The sequence below is a fragment of the Eptesicus fuscus genome, chromosome 13, assembly GCF_027574615.1.
Source record: "Eptesicus fuscus isolate TK198812 chromosome 13, DD_ASM_mEF_20220401, whole genome shotgun sequence".
NCBI lineage: Eukaryota > Metazoa > Chordata > Mammalia > Chiroptera > Vespertilionidae > Eptesicus > Eptesicus fuscus.
This window is the reverse complement of record NC_072485.1, coordinates 79,616,008-79,633,272: the sequence shown is the minus strand read 5'-3', so window position 1 is coordinate 79,633,272 and position 17,265 is coordinate 79,616,008. Positions and strand designations below refer to the sequence as shown.

The 17,265-nt window shown below is 53.9% G+C and overlaps 1 protein-coding gene across 1 annotated transcript; it reads left to right on the top strand.

The window, feature by feature from the left end:
• The first annotated feature begins 5,959 nt into the window (after positions 1-5,959).
• Positions 5,960-12,695, top strand: CDC42EP2 (CDC42 effector protein 2). Its single transcript, XM_008161436.3, has 2 exons — positions 5,960-6,039; positions 11,205-12,695. Exon 2 carries the CDS (start codon positions 11,549-11,551, stop codon positions 12,179-12,181), a length of 633 nt encoding a protein of 210 aa, XP_008159658.2. The 5' UTR covers positions 5,960-6,039; positions 11,205-11,548; the 3' UTR covers positions 12,182-12,695.
• Positions 12,696-17,265: the final 4,570 nt, after the last annotated feature.

Here is a 17,265-nt window from a genome sequence, read left to right as displayed (position 1 = left end):
CAATGTTATTGAGATTCATTCTCTTGGCTCTGCTTTTCTCTGTTCAGGCTTTATTCTAGACATAATCTTTCCTTGTGGTGGTAGATCTAGTCACTGGCAGTCCTGGGTTTGCTTCTTGACATTTGTAACCCTAAGAGTCCCAGCAATTCCCAGGCTGAAACTCATTGGTGTCATATGCCCATCCCTGAACCATTCCTCTGACTCAGGTTGGCTAGGCCTGGGTCTCAGGCCCACTTTGAGAGCCTGGGGGTGGGCTCAGTCAGACTGGAGATTCTGGACAATTGAGGGGCGTCACCACAATAAGAGGAATGGAGGCTGGGCAAGGAAAACAGCGCTCACTAACCACCCTCCTGGACTTCCCCCTCCTAGGCCATGGTCTCCTGGACATCTCTTGTTTCCTGATCATGCCATGCATCTACTTGTACCCCTCTTGGCCTCTGCCTCTGCCTCTGCCTGCTCCCCCTGGAATAGCCTTCCCTTTATCTGCCTGGCAAACTCCTACTCACCCACTAATACCCTACTCAAATATCACCTCCTCCTGAAGGCTTCCTAACTTTCCCATCTGCTTCCCCACGCTAGCAGAACAAATCTTTCTCACTGCTGTTCTTTTTGGTTTTCATTCAATCCACAGTCACTGACAGCCTCATCCATGCCGGCCCGGGGTAGCCAGAGTGAGTCAGGGCCGGCCTGTACCCACATGGGCCCCCGTTAGTGTACAGAATATGCTGCTGAGAGCTGGTTGCTTCACTCGGAGCTACCTGCTCCCTGAGAGCTGGGGCCCAGCCTTGACCCCCTGTGTCTTCTCTAGTCCAGCACAGCCCTAGGCACAAGGTGGACGCAAATAAGAGTTTTCACGATGAATAACGACCAGGTGCATTGAAGGGGTGGGAGTGCTGGGGAGGACCCCTGTGGACTCTACTCCCCAGGCCCAGCGACAGCAGTGCGGCTGGGGTGTCCCAGGGCCTCTGGGAGGAAGTGTCTGGGCTGGTCCCTGCTAGCACAGAGCTGTCACCACTCTGGAAAACCCCATGGCCTTAGCCTGGGGCCAAAATTCAGACCCAAAGGAAAGTCCCCCAGCAAGGCCGCCCAGCTCCCAAGGAGGGGTGCAAGGCAGGGCAGAGGTAGCTCCAAGGGGACACTCATCGCAAAGCCCGGCCTCTGATGGATCAGAGCTCTTTGGGGGGGTGGGGGGAGCAAGGAGGACAGGGCTGGAGTTGGCAGGAGCGCAGGGGAGGAAGGAAACAAGAAACAATCAAGGAAAAATTTAACCCAGGCCTAGGGTTGGCTCAGGTCACGGAGCCTTGCAGGCTGAGCTCAGGCTGGGATGGAGGAGGCTTCCTGGGGGTATTGGGGGAGGGGGAGCAGTGTGGGGAGGGGGGAGCTGAAGGTGCTCTACAGACCTCATCTCTACTGACCTCCTAGATGCCCCCAAGATTATCACCACCCTTCCCTTGTGACCCTCCGCTCCCAGGCCTGCCCCAGATTCCTGGTCCCCATTGTCCCACCTGCTTCCCAGGGCCCTAGGTTCCCAGGTAAGTGGGACCACAGAGAGCTGGCTCCAGCCTGGGGCTCCTTCCCTGCCAGCCCCTTCATCACCCCCAGCCAACCTTGGAGAAGGGGCTTTTCACTGTTTCCCCCTGGACCCACTGGGGGGTTGGGCCTGCTGACGCAAATGATTTCCAGGAAGAAGAGTCTGGGAGGGGAAGGAAGGGCTGAGTCAGTCCCCGGGTGGTGATTACAGGGTCCTGTGTGGGGGGATTGGCCGTGGGGTTGCGGGGAGCAGAATGGACTGGGCCCATCCCAGGGCCAGGGCGGGGCTCACCCTGAGGAGCAGGAAGTTGAATACCCCGTTCAGGGCATTTCGCCATGGCAGCCTTCCTTGCCTCTAAACTCTCCCAAACATCCTGCAGGGTCCTGCCCCTCAGCCACCAGGGTGTCCAGGAACCCTTCCAGCAAGAACAGTGCAGGCCCTGGCTCAGGCATCAGACCCTGCGCATGGGGTGCAGGCTGGGGTGGGGGGCAGCGGGTGGGGCAATTGGCCTGTGTCTATTGGGTCAGAACAGCAGGACAACCCAGCCATCCCCTGGCCCCGGATCCCAGCCTCCCTGCCCACACTCGGGCCCTGCACACAGCCTGAGAGGTTACGTAAAAACACCAGTTTTAGTAAATGAGATTCTGGTTTATAAATGCTCCTTAATTGCAGGGCTTCCTTGGCAGCTGGGCGTGTGCACAAAGGTCTGTCCATTCAGCAGATCCAGGAGGACTGGCAGCGGGCTCCCGGGCTCCCTGGCCCCAGCCGAGGGACAGAACTTCACCTGTGAACGGGGAGAGCGAACCGCCTACCTGAGCGCTTGCAAAGCGCAGAACCCACTGCCAGGCACAAATCGGGCCTTGGCTGTGGGCTTGGTGGGGGGCCCTTGCTCGGGGCGATGGCAGGAGTTTACAGAGCAACAAGGGGACCCAGCACTAAATGGAAGCCTGTCACATCCAGGTGTCCTTAACACAGTCCCCAGAGCGCAGACGGCAGGTCCTCTGGCTTCGGGCCCTGGCTGGGAGCCCTGGCCTGGCAGCCAGGCTGGACTGCTCACCAGTCCCTGAGCAAGGGGAGCAAGGGCTTGGGCCAGGCTGGTGTGGCCAAATAGGCTGCTCTCCACCCATCCCCCACTGCTCCCCCATCCGACCCCCTGAACCTCTGGAGTTGGTTTCCGGCTTTCTGTGGCCTTGAGTGTCTTTGCTGCTCTAAGCTTCCATCCCTGCACCTTTGTTTTGTCATTAACTCTGAATGGAGCTTCTGACCCCCTTCCCCCCAATGGCGGACTCTCAGCGAATGAGCAGGGGCTGGGGGCTGCAGCTCAGGCACATTCCTGCAGGTTCAGGGGCTTCATCGTTAGAGTCATTCCGGGGCAGGTGGCAAGGCCAGCCCGCTTCCCCCGAAGCTCCTGTTACCTGGTGTCCACGAAACTCTCCTGCCGAGGCCATGTGTTTCCATCAGCAAAACACACACAGTCCCTTATCTTGTTCGGGGCTCACTTAACTCCCATTTTACAGGCAAAGAGGTTCAGAAAGGGACTGTCTTTTTTAAAAATATTTTTTATTGATTTCAGAGAGGAAGGGAGAGAGAGAGAGAAATATCAATGATGAGAGAGAATCATTGATTGGCTGCCTCCTGCACGCCCCACACTGGGGATCGAGCCCACAACCAGGGCATGTGCCCTTGACCAGAATCAAACCTGGGACCCTTCAGTCTGCAGGCCAACAGTCTATCCATTGAGCCAAACCAGCGAGGGTGGGACTGTCTTTTTAAAAAATATGTTTTTATTAATTTGAGAGAGAGAGAGAGGAAGGGGAGGGATAGAGAGATAGAAACATCAATGAGAGAGAGACATCGATCAGCTGCCTCCTGCACACACCTTACTAGGGATCAAGCCTGCAACGCAGGCATGTGCCCTGACTAGGAATCGAACCCAGGACTTCTTGGTTCATGGGCCGCTCAAGCACAGAGCCACACCGGCTGGGGAGGGACTGTCTTTTATCTGCAGCCACAGAACAAGTCAGCAGCAGGGCCAGGGCTCCCTGCCCACCCTGGGCCCAGGGCTCAGGGGCAGAGCTCAGGGCTGGGCAGAGCTGCCCCACCCCAGGACTGTGCTGTGGGAGGGAGGGGCAGGCAGGGGTGACGACGGCGAGGTGAGCATCCTGAGGGGGGAGGAAGGCCGAGTCTGCGTGTCTTGACACTTTCAGACCAAGCAGGTTACGGTCAGTGCCCCTGGCTTTGGTTTCCATGTCTGTAGAGGGGGATGGTGATGCTGGCTCTGCCCACCTGGCTGGGCCCTCAGGGACAGGAAGCTCTAGGTAAGGGCACAAGCAGGCCTGGGTGGGTGGCAAAACTCTTACCCACCTGCATCACAGTGTGGCCCAGGGTCACCACGCCCCTCTCTCCACTGCCCAGGCCAGTTTTCCTCTGAGCCACCAGGCCAATTCTGGCAGAATCTACCTAATTAACGCTTCCTGGAGAATTGAGGGGGGAGCCGGGATGGCTCAAGGTTAAACCCTGAAACTTCCCTTTATTAGTTTTCTATTGTTGCTGTAACCAACTTGGAGGCTTAAAAGGACGCAGATTTGTTAAGGTGCAGCTCTGCAGCTAGAAGTCCAATATGGGTCCCACGGGGCTAAGATCGGGGTGTCAGCAGGTCCACGGGCCTCTGGAGGCCCCGGGGGAGTGTTCACTCGCCTTTTCCAGCTTTTTGCAAACATGTCAAACTCGCGGCCAGCGGGCCGAGGCATGTGGCCCACCAGCTGCGAGTTTGACATGCTTGTGACTAGAGGCTGCCAACATTCTTTTGTTTGTAGCCCCCTCCCCCATCCGTCTTCAAAGGCAGCAGCAGAGCATTTCTCTGGCCCATCATCCATTGCCCTTCCTTGGACCCTCCTTTTCTGTTCCCTCTTCTCCTTTAAGAACTCAGATGTTACACAGAGCTCACCTAGATAATTCAGGATAATCTGCCTATTTTTAAAAAAAGTATTTTTATTGATTTTGAGAGAGAGGCAGGAAGGGAGAAGGAGAAAGAAAGAGAAACATCTATGGGGAAACGGCTGCCGGCTGCACGCCCCTGCACTGGGGATGGAGCCCACAACCCCGGACATGTGCCCTGACCAAGGATCAAACCAGCAACCTCTTGGTACTTGGGACCACACTAATCTGCCTATTTTAGTCAGTTGGTTAGCAACTATAATTTCATCGGCAGCCTTAATTATTATTTGCCCTGTAATAGAACATGTTCACAGGTCCCGGAGACTAGGACATGGACCCTCCCACATTTACGGTATGGAAACTTTCACCATCGTGGTCTCACTGTACTGTCACAACTGTCACCCTCCAGAAAGCAAGGTCCCCGCACCCCAGTACTGTCCAGTCTTCCTTTGCCTCACTCTTCTTAGCCCTTGCCCAACTGGAAGGGTATCATGGTGTACCTGGGGACATGGATTTCCTCCATCTCACTTCATTGGACTGGAGGTCCCCATGCAGAGGGCGCTGAATTCCCAGCAACAAAAACAGCACATGGAACTTGGTAGAAGCTCAACAAGTATTTGTTGTGTGTGTGTGTGTGTGTGTGTGTGTGTTATTTCAGAAAGGAAGGAGAGGAAGAGAGAGATAGAAACATCAATGATGATAGAGAATAATTGATTGGCTGCCTCCTGCACGCCAGCCCCGCCACTGGGAACAGGGCCATGACCTCCTGGTTCATAGGTGGGCGCTCAATCACGGAGCATCTCCGCAGGCAACACGTATTTGTTGACTAGCTAAATGGAGCCAGGGTCCAGTTCCTTTCCATCTAGTTCCAGCACCCTGTGCAGGGCTGCCCTTCAGTAAATGTTCCTGGTACCGTACGAATGAAAGAGTGAGCGAATGAATGAAGAACCAACTGTACCAAGTCTAAGTATGGATCCCATCCCTGCTTCCCTCCGAAGAAGCCACCCAGCCTGACCGCAAATATGGGCCCAGGACACTCCACCTGCCCACCGCAATGCCCTCTCTTTACAGGGGGCAGTAAGCTCCTGAAAGCTCTCGAACGTTTGTAATGTTATAATGCGGGCACCTGCAAGGCCTCATTCGTTTCCATAGCAGTCACTGAATTCTCCCTGACCCAGCCCTCCAGGGAAGGAACCGGTCCGAAGACGCTCTTTGAATTCTGCAGAATTCACTCTCCCAACTGCCGCCCCCTCGGCCCTCCTAGAGCTGAGCATTTAGGTTCCGACGGGCACAGCCCGAGTCCACGGAGCCCAGCCAGGCACTCGGTGGGACTGGACCCCCAGGACCGCTTCTGCTCGCAGGCGCGGAGCTGCGGAGGGAGCCCGGGCGGGGCCGCAGGCGCGGGGCGGGGAGTGGGCGGGGCCTGTCCGGGGAGGCCGGGCATTGGCTCCGCGGGCCCGGGGCGGGGCTTCAGGGACCAGGTCTGCACAGCAAGTTCCCAGCCGGAATCGGCCGCAGGGTCCAGCTCCGGAGCCGCTGCCGCCCGCGAGCCCGCCGCCTGCGCGCTGAAGGTGAGTTCCCGCCCGGCTTCTGCAGCCTGACCGCGGCTCCGAGGGGTCGCCCGAGAGGCCCACCCTGTGGCGCTCCGTCACTCCCGCTCCCATCTCACCTCCGCGCAGGTCCTTTCCCCGGAGCCGCGGGCTCCACGGTGTTTCCCGCCTGTGCCTCGGTCCCAGCGGCCACACCCGAGCCCTTTCTGCCTGCGGGGCGCCGTGCATCCCGAACCCGAACTCCCGATCCGCCCTCCACCCTGCGCCTGAGCTACCCGCGCCCCCCCCGGGGCCCCGGAGCGCCTTCCTGCCGCCCTGTGTCCCCACCCACTCTTGTTGGGAGCACTGTGCCCAGGGCTAGGGGTCGTATTTTTAGCGGATGGTGAGGTGTCCTCCTATCTTTAGCCACGGCCGCGAGCGTCCTGAAACGGATCCGGGCTGGGCTGGGCTGGGCTGGGCTGCGCTCCGGGAGAGGGCGGGGAGGGATCGGCGCAGGAACCCGAGCTGGGGCTGAGGAGCGGGGCCCGCGGGAGCCAGGGGCGGGGGCCCGCACGCCGAGCTCTGGCCCTGCGCCGAATGGACACTCGGACATCGCCCAGGCCGGAAAGCACGGGGGCGGGGGGGGCTCCTCCCAGAGCTTGGAGACCCGCGCAGGGTCCCGGATCGCCCCTTTCCCCGTGATTGTCTGGTTGTGAGACAGAACCCCCCTCACACTCCCAAGCAAAGAAGATATCGCAGACCATCCGCATCTGGTGCGCGAACGTGAGGCTCCTTGGGGGCGCCTGCCTGGAGCCGGAGGCGCGCCGGAGACCCCAGCGCGCGCCCGGACTCCTCCAGGACTCGGAGCCGTAGGCTCTAGAGCGAGCGCGCGCGCCACCTAGCGACCTCGGGTTCCAGCGCCGCCCGGGATCTCGAGAGACAGCCCCCACCCCACCCCCCCAACTCCCCGCCTCCCCAGGCCTGCGAGGGGTATTCTTCGCTGCTGTGCTGGGCTGTGCTGGGCGGGCGAGGAGGTGGACGCCCGGGGTCAGGGACCCTTGTTTTTTTTGTCTTGTTGGGAGCACTGTGTCCAGATCACAAAAGTGCTTGGGGAGGCCCTACAGCTGCTTGCTGAATAAAAGGCCTGGCTGACGGTGACATCGCTGCTCTCAACTGCAGTATAGCAGTAGGGTCTCCAGTAGCCCTCTGGTGATGGCTTTATTGCCAGCCCATTTTATGGATGGGGAAGGTGAGGACCAGAGAGGAAAGGTGTCTTTCCCCAAATCAGAGTGAATCCTAAGTGGAGATGGATTTAAGGTCGGTCTCCTGATTTTGAGGTCAGGCTGCCCTTAGAACACCCCTGGTAGGGGTAGGGAGTGGTCTAGTATTCCTTGTGACGGGAGGTCATTTTCTCCGAAGGAGGCCCAGAGTGGCTGGGTCCGAGATTCAGCTTCTGCTTCTCTAAAAGGCAGTGATGACACCCGCCGTGCTGTGTCTGGGAGCATTCAAATGGAAGCTGTGCAGGGCGGCTGGATGCGGGGTCTTGTGGTTGCCAAATGTGAATTCTTGCGGCTTGATGGTTGCAATTCTCAGCTCTCCCCTGGGTGGCTGCTGCTGGCCCAACCCTTCCTCGATAGCCTGTTCTCCCACATCTGGAATTGGGCGGTACATCTGGCTCTGAGGGAGCCAGCTGTCAGGGACGCCCAGTTTGTTGTGGAAACACTCAGGCTGTCTTGGCACCCCTGTGTAATGGGGGGGGGGGGGGGACCTGGCCCAGGCTCTGAGCAATCCCACCAGTCAGCCCCACTGTCCATGAGCAAAAAGGAAGGAAAAGCCACCCCAGGCCTTCTCGCCTGCCAAGGGGACAGACAGAGTGTGTGCCAGCACGCGCCCCCCAGGCCTGGCATGGTGGGCATCTGTTAGATGAATGAGGGGACTCTAAGACCTTGAGGCACCCTCCTCCCCCCAGCTCCTTCCAAGCTTAGCTGGAATTCCGACACTGGAGACTTAGACCTTTGTTTCCTGTTAAGCTGCAGGTGCTCTGGGAGGGGCAAGATGTCCGGTCTCTGAGGCTCAGCGTGCTGACCCTGGGTGTCCGGTGCTGGGTGGGGTTTCCTCAGTGAGAGCCTGGGCTGAGGGGTGATTCTGCCACGTCTGCATCCTCCTGCCTCCTTCCTGCCTCCTCCTGCCAGCCCCTCACCCGGCCCAGGATACTGGGGCAGAGCCCGCAGGGCTGCCCTGCTCAGCCCTCCCTGGCTGACTCCCACTTGCTCAACCCCTGCCGGCCCGGGGACGGGGCAGAGGGAGATGGTGAGGTCATGTGGGTACCCGCTGGATGACCTTGGACACGGTCCTTCCTTTGCCTTTTGTGCTCTGACATCTGTATCCACGTATCAGGGCCACTCCCTCACCGTGAGAACTAGAGCGAGTGCTCGGAAGGCTTCCTGTTAACCCAGTGTGACACCCTTCAGAGTGTGTTTATTTTTTTCCACATTTAAAATTGCTTTATTTTTCTGATTTTATAAATAATGTGCACATAAATAATATAAGCTCATTAAGAATCTGAGTTTGGCCAAAACCGGTTTGGCTCAGTGGATAGAGCGTCGGCCTGCGGACTCAAGGGTCCCGGGTTCGATTCCGGTCGAGGGCATGTGCCTTGGTTGTGGGCACATCCCCGGTAGGGGGTGTGCAGGAGGCGGCTGATCGATGTTTCTCTCTCGTCGATGTTTCTGACTCTCTGTCCCTCTCTCTTCCTCTCTGTAAAAAATCAATAAAATATATTAAAAAAAAAAGAATCTGAGTTTGCCCTAACTGGTTTGGCTTAGTGGATAGAGGGTTGGCCTGCGGACTGAATGGTCTCGGGTTCGATTCCGGTCAAGGGCATGTACCTTGGCTGCGGTGACATCCCCAGTGGGAGGTGTGCAGAGGGGGCTAATGGATATTTCTCTCTCATTGATGTTTCTAACTCTCTATCCCTCTCCCTTTCTATCTGTAAAAAAATCAATAAAATATATGTATATATATAAAAAAAAAGAATCTGAGTTTATAAAAGTATGAACAAGCAAAGCAGAGTCACCAGAAATATTACCACCTTAGAGAAGTACCATCAATATTTTGACCGCCATCCTTTCATATTTACATATTTTATTTTATAGTAACAGGGCTAAATATTAGATAATTTTTATTGAGGACACCTTTCCTCTCACATCACTGACCTCACATTCCATCCCTGCCCCCCACTCCAGTCTAGGTAGCACATATGACATCTAGTGCTGGTCTCCTATATTCTCTGTTCACACATAGAATAAAATTCTACGCGGATTGTATGTAGGTACATATACATGTGTATGTGGGAAGCGGGAGGGGAGTTGGTCAAGGCTTCCAATAAATGGAATCTTCTAGACTACAGTTTTGCATTTTGCTTCTCTCCCTCTGCAGTACCTTGTGGGAATTCCTCCAATGTCTTTTATATATATATATATATATATATATATATATATATATATATATATACATTTCTTTATTGATTTCAGAGAGGAAGGGAGAGGGAGAGAGAGATAGAAACATCAATGATGGGAGAGAATCATTGATTGGCTGCCTTCTGCACACACCCCCACGGGGGGTTGAGCCTGCAACCCTGGCATATGCCCTTGGCCGGAATTGAACCTGGGACCCTTCAGTCCGCAGGCCAACGCTCTATCCACTGAGCCAAACCGGTCAGGGCCCTCCAATGTCTTATAGTTCCAGTTTGTTTTGTTTTATCCTCACCCGAGGATATTTTTCCATTGGTCTTTTAGAGAGAGTGGGAGAGCCCGGCCAGCATGGCTCAGTGGTTGAGCATCGACCTATGAACCAGGAGGTCACAGGTTCGATTCCCAGTCAGGGCACATGCCTGGGTTGCGGGCTTGATCCCCAGTGTGGGGCGTGCAGGAGGCATCCGATCCATGGTTCTCTCTTATCATGGATCTTTCTATCTCTCCCTCTCCCTTCCTCTCTGAAATCAATAAAAAAATACATTTAGAGAGAGTGGGAGAGGGAAAGACAGAGAGAAACATCGATGTGTTTTGGTTGCCTCTTGCATGTGCCCTGACCAGGGCCCGGGCCGGAGCCTGCAACCAAGGTACATGCCCTTGACAGGAATCCAACCCAGGACCCTTTGGTCCACAAGCCGGCATTCTATCCACTGAGCCAAACCAGCTAGGGCATAGCTCCAGTTCTTAAATGGGGATGATAGGTGGGTGGTTGTGATAACTAAATGAGATGTATTTGCAAAGAACTCAGCAAAATGCCAGACAAAGAACAGAGACCCCCCCAACTGGTCCCCCCATCCATCTTCCCCTTAGGTGCTAGGGCAGGGAGGGGGGCAGAAACTACATTAGACTCAGCCCCTGCCCGTAAGGAACTCCTGACCAGGAGGAGGAGAAAAGAGAAGTTGTGAGGTGACCTCACTTCCAGGTGGGATGTGATTGGGCCAAATGGAGGGCAGGGGGGGGAGGGGTGTCTCAGTAACATGGCTCTGCCAGCTGATCACCTACTGTGTGTCCAGCCCTGTGCCAGGTCTGGGTGGGTAAGACAGGTTACAAGATCTCTGTCCTCTGCCAGGTAGGGAACTGAGACCAGTCTATGAGAGCCCCAGGCAATTTGGCACCTGCCTGCCATTTCTTGGGGCGCCATTGATGTGCAATAGCGAGTGAGTGCCTGGGCCATGGTAATGAGCAGAGCCAGGGACCCAGGGCAAGAGACCAGAGCCAGGACTTTTTTTTTAATCCTCACCCGAGGATATTTTTCCCATTGACTTTTAGAGAGAATAGAAGGGAGGGAGGAGGGGGAGAGAGAGAAACATCGATGTGAGAGGGACACATTAATTGGTTGCTTCCCGCACAGACAACCGAGGTACATGCCCTTGACCAGGAATTGAACCTGAGACCCTTCAGTCTGCGGGCCGACACTCTAACCACTGAGCAAAGCTGGCCAGGGCCAGTTTTTATGGGACTTCGGGCCTGTCATTCAGGTTCCCGGGCCTCAGTTTCCCCTCTTGTAAGAGAGCGGCTTGGCGTTGGTGATCCAGGCCCTCAGGTGCAGCGGGCCTAGGACTGAGCACATGCTCCCTCCAGCGGGGCCCCTGCACTTGGGCTGCCAGGGCTGGCACTGCTGCCTCTGCCTTTTGTCCTTCTGTCCCTGACTTGTACCCTTGGCGTTTCTTTCAGCTCCTCAGCCCGGGACCAGGGAGACACGCACAAGGGCGAGACCAGGGAGCACAGCTGCCTACACGATCACCTTTCTGCTGCCAATTCCAGAAGTTCCCCACGCTTTTGGGAGAGTGTGACTTGCGTTATCTCCACCCGCTGACTTCAGCAATAGTTCGTCTTTCTTTTTCTAATTCCTTGGGCCAACTCTGTGACCACGCCCCACACCCTGCTCCCTGCCCTTTGCAGGGTTTTGGTGCCTGAAAACCACCCTCCGGGTGTGTCCGGTTGAGTGGCGAGAGGAGGCAGCAGGAGCCTGTGGTCTCGGCGAGCGGCGGCAGCCAGGCCCGGGTGGGGAGGTCACTATGTCCACCAAGGCGCCCATCTATCTGAAGCGTGGCAGCCGCAAGGGCAAGAAGGAGAAGCTTCGGGACCTGCTGTCCTCAGACATGATCAGCCCGCCGCTGGGGGACTTCCGCCATACCATTCACATCGGCAGTGGCGGTGGCAGTGACATGTTCGGGGACATCTCCTTCCTGCAGGGCAAGTTCCACCTCCTTCCAGGGACGGCAGTCGAGGGACCCGAGGAGGATGGCACCTTTAACCTCCCCTTCCAGTTCACCCCCGCCGCCCTGTGTGGGCAGGAGCTCCCCGAAGGGCCGTCCCCTCTGCTCAAGAACGCCATCTCCCTCCCAGTCATCGGTGGGCCCCAGGCCCTCACGCTGCCCACAACCCAGGCCCCACCCAAACCCCCTCGCCTGCACCTGGAGACCCCTCAGCACTCCCCACAGCCTTCCCCGCAGGAGGCAGGGAGTGTGGACATGTGGAGAATTCCGGAGGCGGGCTCAGCCCAAAATGGGCTGACCCCTGAGTCGGGGGCTGAGGAGCCCTTCCTGTCCCACGCCAGCTCCCTGCTCTCCCTGCACGTGGACCTGGGGCCGTCCATCCTGGACGACGTGCTCCAGATCATGGACCAGGACCTGCAGGTCTCCACATAGGACCGAGGCGAGCCAGGCTGGAAGCCTAGGCTGGGGTGAATGCCGGGAAGCGCGGGGGACATGGCCCTGGCCTACAAGTCGGGATCCCAAGTCCTGCTGGTGTGGTCACTGGCCAGAGATCTCTCACTCTGAGCCTTTGTTGGCCTCCCTCCCCGCTCTCCCCATGGGCAGAGTGCATCTCACTGCTTTCCCATGAAACCCACGAGGACACGTGCAGAACTCAGCCCAAAGGGCCCTGAGCATGTTGGGCCGCCTGGGCCCCCACTACCAACGGCTCCTCCTTCCCTCAGACCTCTTGGGTGAAGGCTCTGCTGAAATGGACTCCCCTTTCACCTCCCTTCTGCCTCAGCCCCCTCGGATGCCCTGATTGGGGGGCAGGGAAGAGGCAGGGCACAGACCTTTGGTGTCATGTCCTGGACGGGAAGCATGGCATCAATGACCGAATGGCCCTCCACCCCATCCCCTTCCACATGACCAAGGGTTCTGGTCGCAATAAAACTTGCTGCTGCTCATAGTTGTGCTCCCTGTACCCTTGTCCCCGAAGACAGGCCAGTCTGCAACCCGGGCTGACCCTGGGGGGGCCCCCAGCTCCTGGCTTCGGGAGAGTTTCCCTGATTCTGAGGGCCTGGGACTGGGAGGGACCTGAGAGCACTATCAGTGCTGTTCATTGAGCACCTGCAGTGTACTTGGCGTGCTCCAGGTGCTGGGACACCAGACAGACATGATCCCTGCCCTCCTGAAGCTAACGTTCTAGGAGGAGAAAGATACTAAGTTTGTAAGCAAGGAAGCCGATTCCCAATAGTGTTGAACACTCTGAAAAAACTATTTGACCGGAAATGCCTGGGGCAAGGGGTACGGTGGTGTCAGGGCACATTAGGATGATCACATGTGATTCTGAGCCAAACCTAGGGCACTTATTAATAGGTACTTTTTCCCGGCAGATATTGATATGCTTGTCTTTACCTTTAAACACAGTAAGCAGTGTTAGTTTACGGCCATTATCAGATAAGTTCGGAATCTTAAATCTTTGTGGGTCAGTTTATGTTTTCTGTTGTTTGTGTCAGTTCTTGTGCAGGGTTTCTTATTTCTTTGTGTGCCTGATTACCTTTGACTATGGACTGAATATCATATCTGAAAAATGGTGTTTAGAAATAAGTTGAAGCCTTGGATGACAGTACATTCCTTCGGAAAGGACATTGCTTGCTACTAAATATGCTTGCTTCTGCCAGGTGACTAGGGGCACGATAAGGATGGGTCCAGCTGAATCCAAGTTCAAGGCTTGAGCGTCCCTGGACCACCCAGGTAATATGATTCTGGGCTACATGTTCATACAAGTAGGGGTCCCATCTTAAAGTGTGTGTGTTGGTGGGGTATCGGACTTCCTACCTTGGGCAGGCTCTGGGTTTTGAGTTTTGGCCCTCCCCACCAAAGACTGCCAAACAACAGCTGTTTCACTGTTGTATCTTCCAGATCGGTGAATGTCTCCAGAATAAAAATTGCTTTGAATTCTGGGCTTACCTCTCTGGGTTTGAGCCTCCTAAATGTTGGCCCAGTAATTCTTCACTATATTATTAGCTTTGCAATGCTTTTCAGATTTTTTTGTTCACGTTCTCTGATTTTTCATTTGTCTTCAGTGGGAATGTTGGAATTAAATAACTAACCAGGAGCCTGTCTCCAATTAACTGAATGTAATATTAAGAAAACCCTCTGGGCTTCATTTATATTTCTTTCCCCACTGGGTAATAGCAGTCCTATTACCCCCTTATCAATTAGTATCAATCACTCCAGCTGATAGTAGTACCCTCTTTTTACTTTCTTGCCCAGTGGATGTAGAATGCAAAATGACCCGTTGGCAAGCTCAGCTCCTGATTCGGAGAAATCATATTGTGCCCCCTGGTGGAAACATAACTCCCTTTGGTCCTTAAAGGCTCTAGACCAGCCAGAGCCAGAAGCGACTGGCAGGCACAGGAAATATTTTGCAAAAGTCTTTAGTTCAGATGGCAAGTGGCTGCACCCCCTACGTCCACTCCTCGGTTTCTGTCTGTAAGAGAAACGCTGTATGACTGGTCGCTGGTTCTGAGCATATAGAGTACCTATTACTCAGTGATACAGCATTTCTTTTTTTTTTTTTTTTAATATATTTTATTGATTTTTACAGAGGAAGAGAGAGGGATAGAGAGTTAGAAACATCGATGAGAGAGAAACATCGATCAGCTGCCTCCTGCACTCCCCCTACTGGGGATGTGCCCGCAACCAAGGTACATGCCCTTGATCAGCTGCCTCCTGCACTCCCCCTACTGGGGATGTGCCCGCAACCAAGGTACATGCCCTTGACCGGAATCGAACCTGGGACCCTTCAGTCCGAAGGCCAACGCTCTATCCTCTGAGCCAAACCGGTTTCGGCGATACAGCATTTCTTAAAAGGAGCCTGCAAGAACGGAAAGCCATTGATGCTGGGCTCATAAACTGCCTTCCCAATGAGACAGAACCAGCCTACTTATTAGTGCTAATGCTTTTCATTTAAAAATTTTTATTGAATTGTAAATACAGAGAAGTGCACAAATCTTGTGTAGTTCAATTAATTTGTGCAAAGTGAACAAACCTATGTAACTACTACCAAGGTGAAGAAAAGGAATATTACTAGCACCCCAGGAGACAACTCATGCCCCCTCCTTGTCACTGTCCTGTAAAGGTAACACTCTCCTGACTTGTAGCCCCATAGTGTCTGTTTGTGTAACTTTATATAAATGGAATCAAACATGATGTCCTTTTAAAATGGTTTTCTCCTACTCAGAATTAAGTTTTTGAGATTGATTCATGTTGCTGTATAGCAATAGCTTGCGCTTTTCATTCTTGTTTAATCCATTCTGCTGTTGTGGGCACTTGAGAGGTTTCGAGTTTAGGGCTATTCCACTGAATGCTGTTGTGCACATTCTTGTCCTTTCTTTTTGGTGTGTAGATCCACAATTGGAAATGGTAAATCACAGCCTATGTGAGTGTTCAGCTTTATTGACAGCTTACTCTGTCAGTCAGCTCAGACCGTTGTAACAAAATACCATGGACTGGATGGTTCCACCACAGACATTTGTTTCTCATACTTCTAGAAGCTGGGGAGTCCAAGATCATGGTGCCAGCAGATTTGGTTCCTGGTGAGAGCCCACTTTCTGCCTTGTCAACATCTGCCTTCTTGTTGTGTCTTCATGGAGAGAGATATCTCTGTCTTCTTCTTCTTCTTCTTCTTCTTCTTCTTCATCTTCTTCTTTTTCTTTTTTTTCTAAAATATATTTTATTGATTTTTTAAAGAGAGGAAGGGAGAGGAATAGAGAGTCAGAAACATCGATGAGAGAGAAACATCGATCAGCTGCCTCTTGCACACCCCCTAACTGGGGATGTGCCCGCAACCAAGGTACATGCCCTTGACTGGAATCGAACCTGGGACCCTTGAGTCCGCAGGCCAACGCTCTATCCACTGAGCCAAACCGGTTTCGGCTGTCTTCTTCTTCTTTTAATAGGAACTATGTATTTAATACAACAACATCTTTTTTTTTTTTCCTCTTGTTAATCCTCACCTGAGGATACTTTCCTATTGATTTTTAGAGAGAGTGGAAGGAAGGGGGAGAGACAGAGAAACATCGATGTGAGAGAGACACATCGATTGGTTGTCTCCCACAGGGGGCCAGGGATAGAGCCTGCAACCGAGGTCCATACCTGTGACTGGAATGGAACCAGGGACCCTTTAGTCTGCAGGCTGACTCTCTATCCACTGAGCCAAACCGGCTGGGGCTCTGTCTTCTTAAAGGGGCACTAATCCCTATAATGAGGGTTCTACCCTCATGACCTTATCTCCACCTAATTACCTCCCAAAGGCTCCACATCCAAACACCATCGCATCGGGGTTAGGGCTTCAACATGAATGCGGGGTTGGGGGCGGGGGGGACGGGACACAAACATTTAGGCCATATCACATACTTTTGATTCCTTGGCTGGAGTCAACTCTGATACCCTTTGTCCCCACAATCATTTGGTTCCCAGAAGTATCTCTGGGGTCCTCCAAGCTGATGACACCTAGTCTGCAAGTTTGGTACAAGGAGTAGATAATGACAAATATCTCACAACTCTCATCTGCCAAACAAGTTTGATGGTAAGACGTGTTAGAATTCTGAAATATTCAAAATGGGCGAGAGGGCCAAAACCAGTTTGGCTCAGTGGATAGAGCGTCAGCCTGTGGACTGAAAGGTCCCGGGTTCGATTCCGGTCAAGGGCACGTATGTTGGTAGTGGGCACATCCCCAGTAGGGGGCGTGCAGGAGGCAGCTGGTTGGTGTTTCTCTCTCATTGATGTTTCTAATTATCTCTCTCCCTTCCTCTCTGTAAAAAAATCAATAAAATATATTTTTTTAAAAATGGGCGAGAGGGAAGGAGATATGTGCATCTTGGAACTGATGAAATAGGTATATGACAAGGACCAAAAACCAAGCTCTGATAGTTATAGGTGGGACAGAGGACTGAGAGTCAAGAAAATAGGCTGCTGGACTGACAGTGTGATGGGACAGCCAGGTGCATGTTTCAGAAACCTGGAGCAAAGTTGGAAAAAGGAGGGACTGGTCACTGGTGCCATGGGAGTTGACAGGCTGTTGAGGACAGAGAAGAGATCTCTAAATTACTGAAATGAACGTCATGGCGACTTTGTTAGGAGCTGTTTCAAGTGACTTGGTGGGTACAAAACCCCCTTTAAATTAGGTGCAAAGACTTGGAAATAAGTCAACAGAGATAGGAAGTACAAACAGAACATTGGCTATGAAAAGGTGAAAGAAATGGGGTGATAATCGAAGGCAGACATGGGCTCAAGGAAGGGCTTCTTTTTAAAGGATACTAAGCCATGTTTGTGCACACATTTGCATGCTTCGACAGTGAAGGAGAAATGAGTGGTACAGAAAGAGGGGTAGGTGCAGTGTTGTAGTGTACCCCGAATCTCACAAAGGACGCCTCAATCAAGAAGTCGAATTATGGAGTCATTTATTAAAGGCCGGCGGCTTACGAGGGGGCAATCAGCACTCCAAATCTCGCAGCCCCGAAATGCTCGCC

Excerpts from the sequence above, each read along its gene's own strand:
- CDC42EP2 (XM_008161436.3), top strand. The coding sequence starts at position 11,549 with ATGTCCACCAAGGCGCCCATCTATCTGAAGCGTGGCAGCCGCAAGGGC.